This window comes from Heterocephalus glaber, unplaced genomic scaffold (assembly GCF_053883595.1).
Source record: "Heterocephalus glaber isolate CG9 unplaced genomic scaffold, H.glaber_assembly_v1.0 deba00001442, whole genome shotgun sequence".
Classification (NCBI taxonomy): domain Eukaryota; kingdom Metazoa; phylum Chordata; class Mammalia; order Rodentia; family Bathyergidae; genus Heterocephalus; species Heterocephalus glaber.
In genome coordinates this window covers 21,621,425-21,641,616 of record NW_028258296.1, presented here as the reverse complement: position 1 = coordinate 21,641,616, position 20,192 = coordinate 21,621,425, and the positions used below count along the sequence as shown (strand labels likewise).

The 20,192-nt window shown below is 36.4% G+C and overlaps 1 protein-coding gene across 1 annotated transcript in view; it reads right to left on the bottom strand.

The window, feature by feature from the left end:
- The window catches only part of Clca2 (chloride channel accessory 2), a 29,146-nt gene extending 11,417 nt beyond the window's left edge, over window positions 1-17,729 (bottom strand). Inside the window, 9 exon segments of the mRNA XM_004841571.3 lie at window positions 2,984-3,090; window positions 3,754-3,931; window positions 5,037-5,267; window positions 7,850-8,077; window positions 9,901-10,060; window positions 11,178-11,286; window positions 13,246-13,396; window positions 16,212-16,349; window positions 17,180-17,729. Of these exon segments, the coding sequence (XP_004841628.3) occupies window positions 2,984-3,090; window positions 3,754-3,931; window positions 5,037-5,267; window positions 7,850-8,077; window positions 9,901-10,060; window positions 11,178-11,286; window positions 13,246-13,396; window positions 16,212-16,349; window positions 17,180-17,389 (1,512 nt within the window). The 5' untranslated portion in view covers window positions 17,390-17,729.
- Window positions 17,730-20,192: the final 2,463 nt, after the last annotated feature.

Genomic DNA, 20,192 nt, shown 5'->3' with positions numbered 1-20,192 from the left:
TATTTGAATCTTCTTTCCTAGTAAAGCCAAGGGTTTGACTATTTATTTTTCATTATTTTAGAAGAACCAACCCCTTTTTTAATTGGTGCTTTTTTCTTGTTTTTGTTTTTGCTTATATTGATGTTCTGAGGATTGAATCAAGGGCTTTATATACGCTAGGCAGGAACCCTACAAGGAGTCATGCCTCCAGACTGATGTTTATTTTTTTCCTTCTACTAATTTTTGGTTTGGTTTCTTCTTGTTTTTCTAACTCCTTGAGATCTAGTAATAGATTGTTTATTTGGGATCTTTCTGTGTTTTTCTGATATAAGTTTTTTTTGCCACAAACTTCCTTCTTGGTACTGTTTTTGTCGTAACCCATAAGTTTGAGCATGTTGTGCTTCCATTTTTATTTGTTTCACCAAAGTATTTAATTTTCTGCTTGATATCTTCTTTGATCCATTGGTTGTTCAAGAGTAAGTTATTTAATTTCCATATATATGTATAGTTTTCAAAGTTTTTCTTGTTATTGATTTCTAGTCTTATTGCATAGTGATTATAAAAGATATTCATCGTGATTTTAATTTTTCAAGATGTGTTGAGATTTGTTTTGTGGTCTATCATATACTCTACCCTGGAGAATGTTCCACATGCTGTTGAAAAGAATGTGTATTTTGCAGTTGTGTGAAATATTCTTTAGATGTCTCTTAGGTCCATTTGGTCCATAATATATGCTTTAATATTGCTGTTTGCTTGTTGACCTTCTACCTGGATGGTCAGTCCATTAATGAAAGTAGAATGTCAAATCCCCTGCTATTATTGTATTGGGGGGTCTATCTCTCTTTTAGGTCTATGAATATTTGAGTACTCTGTATATATATAATATATATATATATATATATATATTTCCTCTTGCTGAATTGACCCTTTTATCATTATATAAAGACATTCCTTGTCTATTTTTAATTCCTTTTGATTTAAAATATACTTAATGTGATGTAAGTTTGGCTCCTGCTTTCCTTTGAATTCCTTCCATTTGCATAGAGTATCTTATTCTAGCCCTCTTCTCTCAGTCTGTGTGTGTCTTTAGAGGTCAAAGGGACTTCTTATAAACAACACAGAGAAGGGTCTTGATTTGTTTTTCTGGTACCAGGGATTGAACCCGGGACCTTGCACTTGCGTGGCCAGTGGCAGAACCACTGAGCTAAATCCCCAGCCCAAGAGTCTTGATTTTTTAACCCATTTAGTAACTCTGTCTTTTAATTGGAGAATGTAACCTATTTACACATAAAGTAATTATTGATAGGTAAGGTCTTATTACCCCATCTTGTAACTTATTTTTTAATTTTATTGTAATTTCTTGCACTCTTTTCTCTCTCTTACAGGCTCTTTACGGTTAAGTGATTTACTCTAATAGTGGCTTGATTCCTTGCTAATTATCTTGTTTTGACTGTTACGGATTTTTGTTTTGTTACTATGAGGCTTACAAAAAACTTCTTTTGGTTATAACCTGTTTTGAAATGATAGCAAAATAATGTGATTATAAATATAAGAAAAGAGACAAAGTGAAAACATACTAAAAGAAAAAATTCCACACTTTTGCTTCTTCTTCCTGACATTGTGAATTTTTGATGTCTCATTTTACATCTGTCTATATTGCTTATCTCTTGACATATTAATATAGTGATTATTTTGATTGACTTACTTTTAGTCTATTCTAAAGATATGACTGGCTTATCATGCTTGCCATATTACAGCAGTTTGAATTTGTCTATGTTATTACTTCTAGCAGTGAATTTTATACGTTTTGATATTTTCCTCTTCCTCATTAACATTTCTATCTTTGGAGGAATTCCCTTTAGCCTTTCTTATAGGAGAGGTCTGGTGGACATCTATTCTTTCAGCTAAGTTTGGGAATGTCTTTATCTTTCTTTCATTCCTAAGAGGAGCTTCACTGGGTCCAAGATTCTTGGTTGGCCCTTTTATTTTTCCTTCAGTACTATGAAAAATCTCATGCCACTTTTTTGCTGGCCCTAAGATTTCTGCTGAGAAGTCTGCTGTCATGCAAATTGGGACAAACGCCTACATTTTGCTTTTCTTGGTGCCTTGTCAATCTTCTCTTTAACCTCTGAGAGCTTGATTATAGTGTGCATTGGGGCTTTTTCTTTTCTTTTTTTACTTCTAGCAACAAGACTCTGGTTATTGCCTTTACTATGTACATATAATCTTCATGTTAAATATTTTCTAACAATAATGTACTGAGTTCATTGTTTACATAAGTTATTAACTTGGCAAGTTCACTCACCATCTGTGAGCAAACTACAGATAAAAATTTTTGAAACATTATTCAGTTATGTACAAAATATCTTTAAACTGCTTAGAAAAAATTGGTCCTTTTAAAAATGGCTTGATTAGAGGAAGTTTTTTTGTGACCACAATCAAGAAAGTTGTGGGTAAAAAGCTATTTAGAAATTTTTAGAATTTAATGAACTAGCTGATGCTTCAAAGACAGTAAAGAAGCAAAAAATAAATATAGTCTGGTTGGTGGAAAGTTATTATGGAACCAAATTCATGGTTCTTATTTTTCTCCTGGACCTGCCTCCATCCTGCTCCCTCATTTACCTACATTTTGAGCCACAAAGAAAAAGCAAGTTATCTCAAACACCTTTGAAAAACTGAACTAGTACTGTAATTACAGAAAATATCACCTAGAACTCAAAAGTAAAGACCTCAGGTAGAAAGCCTAGCATTCAAGACACCAAGAACTCAGACTGTTACTTTTTTTTAACTTAAAGGAATCTTTTTTCTTTTTTCTTGCAGTGTTAAGGATTGAACCCAGGGCTTCGCACATGCTGGGCAAATGCTCTAACACTGAGCTATTCCCCCAGCCCTTGTTAATTTTTCAAATAAAGCAAATAAAACAATCAACTTATTCCTCACTTTCTCTTTTTCTCTCCCCCATTTCCCTACCAAAATGTAAATATAACACGGAGGAAATACTGACCTGAATGCTTTGCTGAAAAATGTCTCCAGTGCCAAAGGAAATTCTACTGAAAGCATCCACCATGCTATTAGAGTTTGATTTATCTGGAACATAGAACTTTAAGCCACCTGAAATACATGATTGGAACATTAACTTTAAATGGATAAAATAAAACAAAAAATAAAGTGTGATGCCTTTTCCAACAAATATTCTTTGGCATTAGAGTGTTAATTTTAGGGAAGTAGGAGCAATGTTCAACTCACTTTCCCTGACATCCTATAGAGCCACATGGTAAGCAGCCTGTTCTCTGTCAACTATGTAAGAACTCAATAAATGTTTATTAAATAGCTTTGGGATCAAGGTAATTTCTAGATGATCTAGGGTAATTGCTATCTACTTATATTATTCTATATTTACATTTATATTCTGAAATCACTTTTAAAATATAATTTAATACATTCTAAATTTCAATGGTAAATCAGCATACACATTTTTATTGAATATAATAAAATTGTATGACTGATTTTAGCAATTATTTTAGTCATTTCATAATTTTAGTAATGATTTGTGTAGTTTTTAAGAAAGTCTTTTCTATTTTTTTTTAAATTAAGCCATATAATCTGAGTTTCATGGTTGTACTTTGGATATTCAACTTTAAAGAAATGCTCTCAAAAATTAGTTTTTAGGGCTGGGGATTTAGCCCAGTGGTTTTGCCGCCTGCTGTGCAAGCACAAGGATCCGAGTTCGATCCCTGGTACCAAAAAAAAAAATTAGTTTTCAGAAATTATTACCTGTGCGATGTGATAATTCCTCCAGTTTTCCAGCCTCCGAGGACCCTAGGGCTATGGAATGAATGGTTGCACCGCTGCTGAGCACGGTGGGCAAGCAGTTACTGATGTGCTCATGGGTCCCACTGGTCACTAATATCATCACAGAGCCAGAAGTTTTTCCATTCAGCTTTTCAACCACCTGAACAAAAGTATCAGTCATCGGGAAAGAAATGTAGATCACACATTTTCTTATTGAGCACAAGAATTCACTCTCATTCTAAATTCCCTAGAATGCCTCTGATGTCCTCTGCAGCTCCTTATACTCCAGGCCCTCTCTGATTCAGCTCTCACCTCTTCCCATCACAGCACTTGTCACCCTGCATGCCAGTGCCAGTTTACTTGTGGTTGGGGACTTTTCCTGTTTAAACCACTTTGATGTGTTCATAGTGCTCATAAGTGTCCATCACAGAGGAAATAGGGTACAGGACCGTAGGACAGCCTTGCCTCTGAAGTCTACCAAGTGACTAATAAAAGGGCTTAGAGCAGATGTTCTCAACCTTGGCTACACACTGGAATTAGATGGGGAGATCCCATATCAATGAAATTAGAGTAACTGGGCATGAGACCCAGGCATCAGTTTTGTTGTTTTGGTGCTGGAGAGTGAACCCAGAGCCTTAAGCATGCTAAGTGTGTGCTCTACCACTGCTACATAACCCCAACCTCTAAGTATTTTCTTGTTTAGGTGGTTCCATAGACAGCCTTGGTTGAGAGCCACTTGGCTATATACAGCGACAACCACACTTATGTCTTGCTTGCTATCAGATAACTGTACTTAACACAGGACTACATCCCAGATGCTTATTTAGACAAAGTATCATTCCTAAAATATGCCTCTGACCTTAATTGATTCCCATACACTTAAGGTCTAGTATGACTATAGTCAGGAACCAGACATATTGATTTTGACTAGAAAATCCAGGGTTAACAATGGCCACAACTGAGATGTCCCAGAATAAACAGAGACAGTTAAGAAATTGTCCATATGATGTTTAAGTCCCTCGGTGTTGGGTGTTGTGTTCATTTATATAGTCATTTCTTCAATAAGCATTTGCTAAGCAACAATTACATGCCAAGTACTTTGCTGAGTACAGTGGTGACTATGACTTTGTCCCTGACTTTAAAGATGATCTATCTTTACTCCATACTGAGGCTGTGACCACACTGTAGCAGATCTTCCCTCATTAGAAGGAACCTCAGCTACAAGGATACTGATGGTGATCAAATTTTAGGTTACTGTACTATACCTCAAATCCTTTCTTAAGTCCTGAACAGATGCTAGTTTCTGCTTCAGCTGACACAGTAGTAGGCAGATAAGAAACCAGAAGCTTTCGGTCATCATCACTGTTAATTTGGTGTAACTGGGCTCTGATCTCTCCTTTGCTGTTGAAATTGACAATGCCCACAAAAGTATGAATTTCCACAATCCGCATCAAGTAAAATTCAGCTGCTTGTTGCAGTCGAAGGAGTCTGTCAGCCTATGTCCCAAAACAGAAAAAAGAAAAGTGACAACATTTGATTGGTAGACAAAAGTATGACTAAGTAACTCAATGATCAAATTCTAATTCTTTAGAGACATTGCATAATAATTTTGAGTTACAATTCTTTAGAGACATTGCATAATAATTTTGAGTTACAAAGAGTGACATAATGCTAGAATACTTTCTGATTAATTGTAGGCCCCAGAAAACCCTGCTTCTGTAGGAAGAGGGACTGATTTGGAACAAGCTCTTTGTAATTAAAAACGTATATTGTCACTATTTCTCTCCAGCTTAGAATTCAAAGATACATGGAACCATCTGAGATTAGGTTTATAATTGCTTCTTTTAAAATTCAGTCCAGGTAAGAGTAGACCTTATAAAGAGACCAGATCATGGAGAGGAGTAGCAGTCTATCCTGCTGCTACTCTCTGGTATGGTGATGTTTTAGGCTGGATACTGAAGTTGTAAAGTGGAAATAATAATATATTTCTTGATTATTGAATTAGAATTGCTATGAGGTTCAACTGAGATTTGTACCTGGAAATTGCATATCATTGTGAGCTACTAACCAACTCCACAGTAATGTTAGTGCCAAGGTTTGGGCAGATAATGCTACCAATTAACTCATTAGGGTCTCTTGTTTTGAAGGCTGTGGAGGAAGAGAAAGGAGCACATGGTGAGTTTCATTTAGGGATGACTGATCTCTGTCTCCAACATAGGCATTTCCCTTAGCATCCAGACTTGCACTTCATACTTCTTAGTACACAACACCAATATAATGTTCCATAGATACCTCAGATTCTACTCATTTTTAATTCATTGCCAAATGCCCACCATAGTTCAGTGACAGTTTTAGTAGGGAAAGGGAAGGAAGGTTATTTGGCCGTGAGTTTGTTACTTTGCGTTTATTTCTCTTCTGCTTATTTCAAGTCTTCTCTTGAGTACAATTATCTTTCTCTTTCCATTCATTCTTACTCATTAGAGGCAGAATGCCAATACTGTGTAAATTACACAAAGAATACATTTGAGAAAATCACGCTCTGGTAAACTGCAGTTAAGCAACATGACAAAACTATCCAGATGCCGACTTGTATTAGTGGAGTTCCTAGTATTTTAGAGACAAGCCAAAAAAGGTAAATATCCCAGAATCATTGATCCAGAGAGTAAAACAAGATAAAATTTCTCCCCAACAAGCACTTATTATTAATTATTAACCCAAAATTTTATATTTATTGTCTCATCTATGCTTCCTCGATGATTCTATAACATAGGTAGTGAGTATGCTATTAAATATTTAATAACTGGCTTTCTGGTTTAAAGAAAGAGACTTGATTTGTAGCAATTGCCAGTTTCTATTGGATAAGTATTACTAGCATGGATGATTTCAGGTTGTGATATCAGTGACTGCAGAAGTGGAAAGGGATACACACAAATACAATAGGACAGAGAAAACCTTATCAGTATAGATCAGGTGTTAGCAGACATGTTTTATAAAGGGCCAGATAGTAAAAATTTTAGATTTTGTGGGCCATAAGTTCTCTTTTCCACGTGATTAACTCTGATATTATAGCACTGAAGTAGCCATGGATATATAATAAATGAGTTGCTGTGTTCTAATAAAACTCTACTTACGGACCCTGAAATTTAATATAATTTTCATGTGTCATAAAATAATCTCTTGATTTTCTTCCTTAACCACTTAAGGTGTAAAACCACTCTTAGCTTGTAAGCCATTCAAAGATGGATAGTGGGCAACCTTGGCACGTGGGAATAATTTTCCAACCCTGAACATAGATAACCGTGTAATCAATAGTAGGTTAGGAAGTGATGAGTTTTGAGCATTTAGCACTTTTTTCTAATATATTTTATTTATTGTAAGATTAAATAGTTTAATTTTTGTGTGGTTCTGGGGCATACTGTCACCATTAAGCTACACCCTAGCCCCACAGTTCAATTTTTAATAATGGCTGTGCTTAACAACTGGCTTGCAAGTCTCCTAAAAATTTGACAGTTGACTCTCATGAAACTAGATATCATTGTATCTATTTTAAAGATGAGAAAACTAATTCAAAGAGGTCATCTTGCTTACATAGCAAGCAATAGAAGGAATCAAGACTTAAAACATATCTGCCTGATTCCAGACACTAAGCCTTTAATCATTCTCTGAGAGCTGGAGTTTTCCAGAGTGGGTTTCCAGGAGGCTTCCAGATTGCCAGAAAACTGTACACAATGACACGAAAAACATGCATAGTGGACACACGTGCTCCCTGCAAGTTCAGTCTACTATCTCAAGCAATGATGTTCACCAGTGAGTGATTATTTTACATGTCAGAGTTTTAGCAAAGGGTCTTGATTGAAAAAGTTAGAATCAGTTAAAAAACAATGATTAGAAATGATCTCTGGATTTTATTTTTTGATTTCTGGGCCGAATTCTGAATTTGTTCCTCCTATTCTCCACCAAATAAAATGTTTTTAACTATTTTGAACTTTTGTCTCCCTAACCATCATCCTTAACCCTAAAAATGAAAAGAATTGAAAAATGATGAATGATTTACAATAATTTTGTTTCAAAATGTTACCTCTGCCATCTTGCTAGACACATCCAGCACTAAACAGACCACCTTGTCACCATCCTGTACAACAGAGAATGTGGGAGGAGGTGGAAGCTCAGTCCCATTCATGGGAAAACTGTGACTAAAGTCAGAGGAACCCATAATAACGTCCCAGGCACTTCTCAGGCTGCACATTTGGTTCTGTAAGTTTGGAGCTTCTTGGTTATGGGTATTTGTGTTACAGAACTCAACCACCTGCAAAAAGAGCAGAGTCCATCAGAGAGTAAGAGCAGACACATTTCCCAGACACATTTCTCATTCTCAAGCCACTGTAGGTTAAGGAAAGGTGAGCTGAAAGAAAAACAATGAAAATGCTACATTCATGTATTTCTTTCCTTCAAAAAGGACATCAAGCTTACCAATAAACCTTGACACCCTTTGCTTGAAACAGTGGCATCCTTGTGCTAGTGAGGACAAATTCTATCATAAAGTTTATTTGTACTGGGATAACAGACAACAGACCATGTATATTTATCTTGGTCTTAAAAAAACAATCTCCCTCCTTTCTTAGAGTGATATTGTATTAAGGAAACACCCCAAGAGATATTATCTTGGCCAGCCTATTCTTTGGAGTCATATTAAATGACCTCTGCACCTTTATTTATGGATGTTTATTTTATGATCTACTTCAAATATTGATCCCTGTAAGAGTAGGATAAGAGGAAAGGCAACTTAAATCTACTTCCCAAAACTTTTCATTTAGAAATACAGCTCTATTGCACTTAACAAAAATAATAAATCAGTGTCAGCATCCCACTTAAAGGTATGGTTTGCATTGCAAAGTAATGTATCACCACCTGTTCCCAGTAGTTCCATTTCTACAAACACCTAGACTTCTTGCTAAGTCATGGGAACTTAGAACTAGAACACTTATAGACTCTAGTCCTATTTCTAATTCATAGAAGAGGAAGCTGAAGCTCGGGGAAGTTAATACCTGCTCAAGACATGAGCTTCTTAGGAGGGTGTGATGCAGGAGCAGAACTTGTTTTGTTGTATTTAGGTCTTTTTCCCTACATTTCATGATTGTGGCTAGGAGATTGCAAAATTATAGCTGGATGTTTTTTGAGTAGGTCTTTTAAAGGATTACAAAGATTGTACCTAGTCACAAAATAATATGAATTAAATATCTGGAATTAGATTGGCTTCAGATATGAAAGCTATAAATTAAAAGTATAATATACAGCATGAGAAATATGAAAAATCACCTTAAAGTTACAAATGCCTCCTAGCCTTGTCTAAAACCAGGCTGAGAGAAAAAACAATCTTAAACAAAAAAAGCAGCATTTCAATGCCAATTGGTCAGCTGTGAAAACAAAGAGGAAACTCCTCATAGCCACGTGTCCACAATGCTCCCAGCCCCTCGGAGAGAAGACCCACAGGTGTGACTTTCAGGTCTTTGTGAAGTTGGATAGATACACCAGGTCATAAAGGCTGATTCCTCTAAATCTCTGAGTTATCCAACTCCCTCCTTTCTGACTCCATGCTTTCAGAGCAGGCCTCTGCTGAGAATTTGGCTATTCTGTTTGCTTCCTTCAGAGAGAAAATGAGACAGCTAGAGGATGCAAGTGATACCTTAAATTTCTTTTCAAGTTTTAAGCTATGCAAAACAAAGAGAATTGGCAAATGCAATTATAATATAAAATGATTTGCTACCTCAAATCAGGAAAACACAATCATCTGTTTTCTTCTTCTCATTAACCTAAAACACTTTCCTATGAAAGGGTACAGGAACACCACTATGTGAACAATTTATTTTGTGACCTCTAGAGTCCTTTTGTAAAATCACCTTCTTTGGAAAGCAAATTATCACTTTTCTAAAGAAATTTAAATTTGCTGATCATCTTGGAGGGCCTCTGCTTTTTAATACACAGAATAGAAACTAAATGAGCCCTAAGGTCCAACAAGCGCTAGTGTAAAGAATCTTAATTGTCTTGTATTTTAAATATTGAAAACATGTCAGTTCATTTTGGGAAGAGATGAAATCTGATAGGAGTTTGTCATTCCAAGGACATACTTACAGAAGATAAACTTTGCATGAACATTATTGATGCAGTTGCATTTTGGGTGCTATTGTAGAGGAATGTACATCCTTCTTTGAAAAGCTTACTAATAATACAATTTTCGTGGGGGCAAAGGCCTTTTTCACAAACAAAAATGCCTGTAATGTCTGATGAACACCTAAAAAAGAAGGAGAAACTGGAAATTGGTTCTGTTTTAGAAGTACTTATATTTCTTGTTGACTTAGCTTAGATAATAATTTATTCCAGGTAGTGTAGCTTGCTAAATACACATAAAAAATTTCAAAAACTGCTCTATTAAGAAAGTTTGTTAATTTAAAAATGCATGCCACTTGATTGTAAAGCATTTTATGTCAATGAAAGGGTTGTGTGTTGCTGAAGATTTTAACAACCAGAATCAAATCGAAAGATACCAGGAAATCTAGAGGAACTTTGGGAATCCCAAGCAAGGGCATAAGCAGCAAAATCTTGAGTCAATGTTCCTTTGGGTTCGTGTCCTGGATATCAAGAAAAGAAGGGAATGATCATACAACGATGGAATTTAAAAAATTTCTTCCTCAATAAGTGATCTCAAATGTTGTCAATGGGAGTGATAAGTGTCACTTTCAGGAGAGCAATCAGTGACTATCTGTCAAATTACACTTAAGGGTATCCTCTGACACAGTAATTCTTGGAAGAATTCAATAGATATATAGTTCTGCCTGCATAATTAGAAATGGCATATGCGTAGCATTATATCTTGCAGTGTTATTGGTAATAACAAAAGATGAGATTTAATCTATTGAACAAATTATGGGATATCCACACAATGAAACACCGTGCAACAACTTAAAAAAAGGTGAGGAAAATGTATATTCATATTTATTTAATTTTTTCTGAAGAAATACTATAAATCAAGAAAATATTAATCAAAATGGCTATTTAGAGTTGATGAAAGGGAACAAAATGAAGACAGTGATAGAATAAAGACAGCTGAGAATATAACTTTTTATATTTTTTTGATATTTAACCATATATTTACCCATTTTTCTTAAAAATGCAATAAAGTTTTTTAAAATGAAAGGATCTCTTATTAAGTTTCAGTTGCCATTATAGATTTAATTTTATTATTTTTTCAGATCATGTGACATTTAAATCAGTAAAAACATCTACCTCCTCAAAAGTTTATCATTTCTTTATGGTAAAAACATTCAAAATGCTTTCTTCTATTTTTTGAAATGTATAATACATTCATTAATTTTAGAGTCAAATACATAATAAACATAAAAAATACTAACCCTGTTACTTTAATTTCATTTTGGCCATCTATGTAGAAAGGTTTATCATTGTTATATTCATCAAACACACCCCAACGGAAATGGGCCCATTCATGGACAAACACTCTGCCTGTGGAAGAGAGAGGAAGTTCCTAAAATCTCAGCAAAGGGCCTGACTGATCAGGAAGATGAAGCCTCACTTGACTACACAGTATATCCTATTTGAAAGAACTGAAATACATTTCCTTCTCCCACTTTCCTCTCCCATTTCTTCTCGTCCTACTCTGTACAATCATAAAAAACACACAACATGAAAGCATTAATGGTCCTGTAAATGCAAAGCAGCGATTTAGTTCTACATCTATTGAAAGGTAGTGAAGAGTCCCATATCATCTCATTCCCCAGTGAAGCTAACAGGTTTCTATTGGGCTTCAGAGAGGCCTATAAATTCAGGGCCTGGGGAAACAGGAAAAAGTATATCCAGGAGAGCAAATAAAGCTCTCCCCATCTCAAGTCTGTGCCATCCAAACATGCCTGTGTTTTTTTTTTTTTCTTGCAAGTAATTCTCCTATTTATAACAATGATTGAAACGGGGTGGGGTGGGGGGACAAAAAAACTTGGCAGAATTCCCTCTCCAGTTTTCACCCTCCTGTATCTTTTATTATTCATGTTTATGTTTATTTCCAGCTCTTATTTCATGGAAAAACTCCATCCTAGGCATCAAATTCTTTATATTTTACCTTTCTAAATCCTATATTTCCTGCAAAGTTAAGACCAGAATTTACTTCCTCATAGAAGTTTTCCACATGCACTACTCTTGCAAAGCACATATTTCTTTTTTTCTGAATTATTTTAAGTTCTGGAAGCCCAGGGAGCATTTTCTGAATTGACTCAGGCTGGGTCCTATTGTGCAATTTGGGGATCTTGGGACAAAGGAGGAGAGGGGAAGGGAGGAGAACAGACCCAGCTGAAAGTATTAAGAGGAGTTTGTGCCTAACACGGAATTTAGAAGCACTGATTATGTCATCTGTTGGTGCAGGATTATCTGCACCTTATGATAACCAGGGGGGAAAAATCATTTACAGGGCTTTATAAAGGTATAATAATGTTTCATAACATGAAGCTGCACTTCCTGCTAACTATACAGAAAATAACAAAATCTATTTAGATTCAAATAGGTTAAAACTTTGAAACATTACTTGAAAGGCACTACTATAAATTAAAAAAAATAAGTTTGAGAAAGTTCTCCCTTGACCAGCTGATCTCTTCTCACTGTTTCTTACTCAGATCTCACTCGCAGCCTGCCTGCCCAGAGTCTGCAGACCTGTGATCCTGACTTTTTTCCCAAGCTCCAGCCATTGATATCCAACCAGAGGTTGAACCTTTCAGCAAGACAGCCCAGAATTCCTGCCACATAGGGAGTCCTTATTGCTCTTCGTAATGTCTTTTTGGCTTTCTGCTTCCATTCTAACACGTGTCTGATGGCCTCATTCTTGGACTCCTCCCAATTTTCTTCCTGATACCCAGTTTCTCCCACATTGATTTCAGTGGGTCAGATTATCACACAGCCAGATTAATCTTCTGAAAACAATGTCGTGATGGTGCCACTACTGTGCTTGTGAACTGTCAGTGGTAACTTGATCATGGGAGTATTTTTGGCATCCATCACGTCACCTGGCTCCTCTATGACTTTCATCATTTTCTCCTATAGCCAGTCTCAGAATCTACTTCTCTGCACCTTTGAAACAGGCCTTGGATTCCTCTACAACCACAGCTTTATTCATATTCTCTCCACTAATCTCTTGTTCTTTCCATTAAAAAAATTATGTCAACCTTGAAAGCACTTTGTGAGACCTGTTCTGACCACCTTTGGCTCAAAGTTCCTTCACTGAATTCCTAGAGTACTCCTGTCCTGGGCCACTAATCAGGCACTTAATTCTTCCTGGCTCACTCTCTCTTACCTTTACATGTGCATGTGGCCTCTCTATCCAAGTGGTAAGTAAGACATTGACAAATTTCAGGTTTTCTGAGCCCCTTTCAGCACAAAACATTGTGAATAGTACTGCCCATTTTTATTAGTTGCACTTACCCCGCGATCCATAGGCAGTTGTCAAGTCATCATTCAGTAGAAAGTTTGATGTGAAATGAATATATTTCCCCTCTTTCCCACACCCTCTGTATTGTAGGGTATATGGATCATCTCTATTTACTCCATTCCAATCAGTCACTATGACATTAGCCTAAATTGAAAGAAATACATTGTCATACTCTGTATCTCCACTAAGATGTTGGTGACATAAATGTATACTAAAGCACTTTGAACTGTACACCTAAGATTTGTACATTTCACTGGATGTAATTATGCCCTAAATTAAAAACAAGTTAAAGAAAAAAGAAAAGGAATGCCTTCTAGGTTGGGTTTAGAATAGACATAGCTAAATATCAACTAAATCATTTGGCACTTTCAAAACTATTTCAAATGCTTGGCAAATCTCCATGGCACTTCATTACCTCCTTTGAAGTTCCCATTTTCCAGGTAAAAATATTCTCAAAAGTCAAAACTATAAAAATCTGATATTATAAAATGCTATAAAATGTAACAAAATAGAGGTTTTAAGAGCATTCATGTATACTATTCAAATTCGTGCTGTAAAGAGTTATAGTCTTTTGAAAACAACCATGAGTTATTTCATGAGTGAAGGCAGGAGGATGTGTTTCTTTTTAGCTTTGTCCTTCCTTTCATTTCTATAACCAATTCAATCAGGAAAACAATCATTCTAATGAAATTATAATTCATCTTATGCCGTGACCATTTAAACTCCTATTGTTAAAACATGATATTTTAAGTCCAAAAATAAAGTCTCTGTTCCAATAGCCAACAAGACAGCAGAAATTTACATATAACATTACTTTTCATTATTTTTAGGAAGAAGGATAACATGTCTCAGATCAACCCTTAAAACAAGTTAATAAAGGGGCCTGGATGTGGAGCAATTAGATCCCATATGTATATATCGTACATGCTATGTGTATGTATATATGTGAGACATAGAGGAGTGGAGGAAGATGATATTTTCAATCTTTCTATATGTTTTGGTTTTTCCCAATGAACACAAATTATTATAATTTAAAAATTATTATTACTATTTATTTTTAGAAAACCAAGGGCATTGCAAGGCGAGAGGTCATGCCCTTGGATAGTCTTCACTTTGACACCACCTCACTCTTCTGTTGCGAACTTAGTCCTGAAGCAAAAAAGGAAAAAATGCCCTGCATGCAATAGGATACTCAGAGGTTATTCAGGGTTATGCTGTACCTTGTAGACTGTAATAATTCAGATTTTATCTACTTTTCCTAATCTTCCCTCTTCTCTCCTGATTCCTACTTATACCACACTGTAGATTCACAAGATCAAGAAATACCTTGCTTGTCCTTATGTCCTCTGCAGTGTTTCACAAGGTCCCTGTACATATAATTATTCATTCAGTGTTAATTGACATTGTGAATCCATGAGATACATAAACAGAATTCAATGATTATTCTTTCCTCTGATCTTTCTGGTTTGTCATAATCTCATGTATGGATGACTTATTTATTTCTCTCCCTGCCATTAAGATCAGGATTGCTACCTTTGGTAACCTAGTTCTGCTCCTGGGTGTTTCTAATACTTCCCCTTTTACTAAAGGCCAAATTGATTAATGTGCTCTTTATAGATAATAAGAAACTCCATAGCTTAGTGCAAACAACATGCATTTTGAAGTTGAACAGACATTCAAATTGTGGCGCTGTGATTTATTAGGTGTTTCACTTGGAACAATATCCTTATCTTATGTGAGATACAATTTTCTAAAACGCAATTACAGTAACTAATTTCAGGCTCCATAGGAATTCAATAATATATGTAAAATACCTGGCACTTAGTTGAAGTTTAATAACACTAGTTCTCTTCCCATTTTATTCCAGTTTACTTATCTATCTTATCTCCATAGTAAGCATTGCTAGATGCTTTCATTGATCATAAATCAAATGCTTTTAAAGGCTCCTTTAACTTCTTTAGGATTTTAGGGTTCCTATCTACATTGCTATACCATCTAAATCCTCAGAGTAACTTCAAAGGAGAGCTAAGAATGAAAACAATCTTAGGATCATTCATACCAAAAGACACAAATAAGGAAAAAGGAAAGTTGTGTCATGTGTTCTAGCTATACTGATTGAGCTGGAGTTAGAGATCTCAAGCTCACTCTACTGCTGAATCCCCGAGCCAAGTTCTCAGGGCCTCTTCTCCTGGCCCTTCCGGTAGCTGTGAGTGGCTCTTGTTCACATTAATTTCCAACAGTCACTGGCCAGACATATTTAATATTTATTTGGAGTGTACATACCAGTACATGGCAGGCAACCTTATGGGTGATTACCTATGATCGGCAATTGTGAGAATCTTTTGAGTTTAAGTTCTTTCTTCAGTTGGAAAAGAAAAGATAGCCTTTCCCCCACCTACCCTCAACCTTCTGGCCTTCCTTCCTATTTCCTTACTCCTCTAAATTAACATCCTGGACTTGATTTAAGGTGAAATTATGATAATTCATACTATTAGAAAACAGTCATATTTTTAATATGCGTGGGTGGCTTATGTTTCTGTCTAGACATGCATATTACTAAAAAAGATATTCATAATTGGAAATGTTCCCTTCACTACTCATCCTCAGCAGGATACAACCGACTCTTGGTCCTCAACCAAAAATTTCAGCAAAGATCCTGCTACTTACAGAACAAAGAGGCCTTCTAAAAAGCTACTTGGGAAATGCCATTCTACTTATTTTTTTACTCCGTGATTTGCATTCTTTTATTTTATTTCCACATAGTTTTCTTTTTCTATTAATTTTAAAAATTTTAACTGACACAATAATTTTATGTGTTTATGGGGTACAATCCATGCATTTTGTTAATAACACTGCTCAGAAGTATTAGTTGTGTATTAACCTCTATAACACAATATATTTTGGTATTTTTTCCCTTCCAATGTAGGTAAGCTTATTTAATGAAATGCTGGCTTCTTACCTTTTCATATGATTCTTGTTTTACTTTGCTGTAATTATTAACTTTCCATGTGACAGGTATTAAAATCTGTATATTTCTGAAAAACACTCTTCTCTTGGTAGCATTGAACAGGTAAAAAGAAGCTTCTGTTATCATTTCCTATACACAAACCAAAAGAGAACGTTTTTATCACTTGTAAATCATTTCTATTTTGGTTCTCTGGCTGTGTGAAAACATAAGAGCAAAATTTGTAAAAAAACAATTTTTAATAATTATGTGGAAGAGAGGAAACTATGTGTCTAGGCTTGCCCTCGTGATTATCCTAAAATTTTGAAAGGGCTTTAAGCTTTCACAAAACAAGTCCTTTTCATTTCATATCTGTAGGCATGTTCATGACCACACCTTATGATGATACATCTTTCACTCCGGCAATACCAAAAAGAGGCTCTTGAGTAATGATTCTCCCTTGTTATATTCAAGTGAAACATTCATTTACAGAACACCAGGTGAAAAGATAGCTTTGTTCTCTGGCACTCAATACAGACTCTTACCTTTTCTGTCTGAGAATGTTCAGCCTCGGGTTGAGATCCAACAGGATGATTCTAGTAAGTACTGTTATGGTTATTCACCAAATACCCAGTCTTACTTTGCGGTAATAGAATGTTAGTTTTATGAGCTGTTATCCCCAAGACAATCATGTAGGTAAACAACAACAAAATGAAAATTAACAGTAACAGACAACAACAAAAAAAGAGGACGACAGTAACAGATAAGAAAAAAGAGAGCTAGATCATTACTCTGTGAACTGAATTATACACAATTAGATGAACAAACTGGTTTGATCACAATCATGATTTTTGGTGATATCTTTAAGAAGTGCTGTTCTCTGTACCAGTCAAATGCAAATCAGGTGCAGTTGTTAGCTTTTTAATGACGCCTACAAGTCTGATCTAATGAGATCATAACATTGATTCAGAATTGACACTCACCTTAATGTTTGGGATGAGATTCTGATTCTCAGGTACCTGCGGATTAATTGCAACGAGTAATCCATCATAGCCATTGTCTTGAAGCTGTACTTCAGCTCCCAGGAATAGAAGTTCTGGGTTTAGGGCAACAAGAAGAGTCACAAACTTCAGGCTGCAGAGAGGACTTAGGTTGTCCCTGTGGGTCATGTTGTAAAGAAGTATCCTGTTCATTCACAGGGGGACTGCTGGGCACATTGTATCAGATGTTCAATGTAGAAGCAGATGGTTTCTTCCTCTACTTGGAAGGTCTGGAACATTCGATGAAGAAATTCCTTCTCTGAAAAATCTGGGGTGGATCTATGTGGGACCTGTCTCTACAAGTTCTTTTTCTCTAAGACAATACTACGCTTGACTCCTCTGTGATTAAGCTTCCTCCTGATTCATAGTTGGGCAAGAATCCTTTCACCTTTTACTCATTTTATATCTTCTCAGAAGGAAAAGGGAAAGAACTCAAAAGGAACTTAAAAGCAGATGCCTGCCTTGCTGGGCTGGGAATCAGTGTATTCAGACTAATGAATCCACTTGCAGTAGAAACACAGGAGTCTCTAGTGATTTTCCTTTGCTCATCCTTGGCAGCCTCCTGTCAGTCAGCACAACTACTTCCATGTACTCAGGTCATTGTTTTTGTTGGTTGTAAGATTTCTTTTCCTCCCTATTTTGAAGATTTAGAAATCCTCTCTGCAGCCCTGTCCCTGGAGCTCTGGGTGAAGCAGTCTGGCAAACTATCAACTGATAGCTGGGGTAGGGTATCAGATATCCCCTAGGGAGGCCCAAGTGCCAGGAACTTAATGGTGTGCAGGCCACAAGGCCTTTCTCTGACCTTGTTGCATTTTCCCTCTGGACCAAGGAGAAGAACAGGCTTCTTGCACCCCCAGCAATTCCCTCCTGGGGGCAAGGCCCTGCCTCAGTTAATGTATTTGACCAGTACCACTGGATTTAGTATGCAGTAGGCTTCACAAATATTTTATGACTGATTAATAATGTCTGAATACTACGTAATGCTTTATAGTTTACAAATTATCCCATTTAAATTCCCTGATATACGTATAACTTTTGCTGGCACTTTTCAAATAAAGACACTGAGTATCAGAAAGATTATGATAATTAGCCTATTGGGGAAGGAACTAATATTTATTTAGTGATAGGTTTTATTATGCCATTTTATGAGTGACAAAACTGAGGCTCAGAAAGTCTATAAAATTTGTTCAAGGTTGTGTTTATTATCAGTGTTGAAATGAGACCAACTGGCTCCAAATTTCATTGTTTGTCACTATCACATTACCAAATTATCTTATGAACATTCTTTCTCTCTCTCTCTCTCTTTCTCTCTCTCTCTCTCTTTCTTTTTTATGCAAGTATGCCTACCATCAGAGTGGAAACCACTGAAAAACTGTCTAACACTAAGGGGAAAGTTTTATTTATTGGAGACTTTTGATCACCTGCACACTCTTCTCTACCATGGTTCCCTCTCTGAGTATTGCTGGGGAGGGAAGGGTAGCAGGCAGGGAAGGATTTATCTGTTCCTACTCTCAGCATGATCTCTCATGAAGACTCTTATCAGTTCTACCAGCCATGGTCAGGGGCAGATTGAAGTTGTTCTCACTTCCCTAAGAACTGGAGTCTTCTGGTGTCTTTGACAAGGCAAATAATCATAACAACAGACAGAATTTAACCAGCACTTACCATGCAGGTAATTTGCTTATTGATTGCAGTCCTCATTTTATAAAGTAAGTAATATTATGATTTTCATTTTGCAGATGAGGAACTGGGACTTAATAGGTTCCATAAAACAGAAAATAATAGCCACCTCATTGGCTAGTTGAAAAAAGTTTTTATTAATACCTTCAACAGTATCTAGCGGATAGTAAGTGACATATAAATATTAGCTATCATTGTTATTACTACCATCACCTGACATATATAAACCTTTCTCTCCTCTCATAAATATCTATTGCTCAGTAACTCAGTGCACTGTGGGAAGCAATGAGAATATCAGTGAACAAATTTCAGCTCCTTTCCCCCAAGCAGCTCACAACCTAACAGGAACAATGATAAATTATAAAAGGGTCAGCATTAGAGATAATTGTAACCCATTGGGGAACATCTAAACCAGGTTTGAGATGGGGTGCAGGAAAGATTCTCTGAAGGCAAGGCTATCTAAACTGAGCCAAAAAGAAAGAGCAGGATTTAACCAAGATGGAGTGACTGAGGTTGGGGAGGAACCTTCACAGCAAAAGCCTTCAGGTAAAGGGCTGAATGGGGAGAATTCCAAAACCTGAAATAAAGTGTCAGAGCTGCACCATTCAGGAATATTGAGGGGAATATTTCCCTTCTAGCCCCTCTGTGCAGAGTTCCTCTCTTACTTTGTTTTACCAGGTTTTCCTTCAAATTCCAGCACTGTCCTACAAACCTGACCTGAGCTCTCTCACTAGGACAAGTCCTTCCTTTCATACTTTTACAGCATCAGATATCTCTTCTCTGAAGCATGAGCATGGTTACACTGAGACATTTGTGTAATCACAGCTTCCAGTGGTAAGGTGTATGATAGAAGGGCCATGGCTGTTTTGTTCATTGCCTCCCCAGCATCTAGGTGAGTCAGTGCTTAATAAATGTTGAATGAACAAATGGAGTTAGCAGAAGTAAATAAATCCATATCACAAAGGTGCCCTGGATTTCAGTGCAAAAATGCTGCTCCCTACTTTTGTTTCCTAGCAGGTTATCTCCTCTGTTCCAAGCAGTGTTCCACCTGCTCTCTCCTGACAGGCAGCTGTTGCCTGTTGGTGCTCTCTGGGTGTGTTAGGAATGCAATATCCCCGTTCACCATGTGGCTGCCAAAGTTGTTCCCCTGCAGCTCAGCCTTATCTTATGGTACTGATTTCCAGCGTGAGCTCCCCCCGCCGAGCCCCCTGGCTGGCAATTCCAAAAGTCTGCCTATAACTGTGACTCATTCAGCAGAATAAAACACTTCATTTCA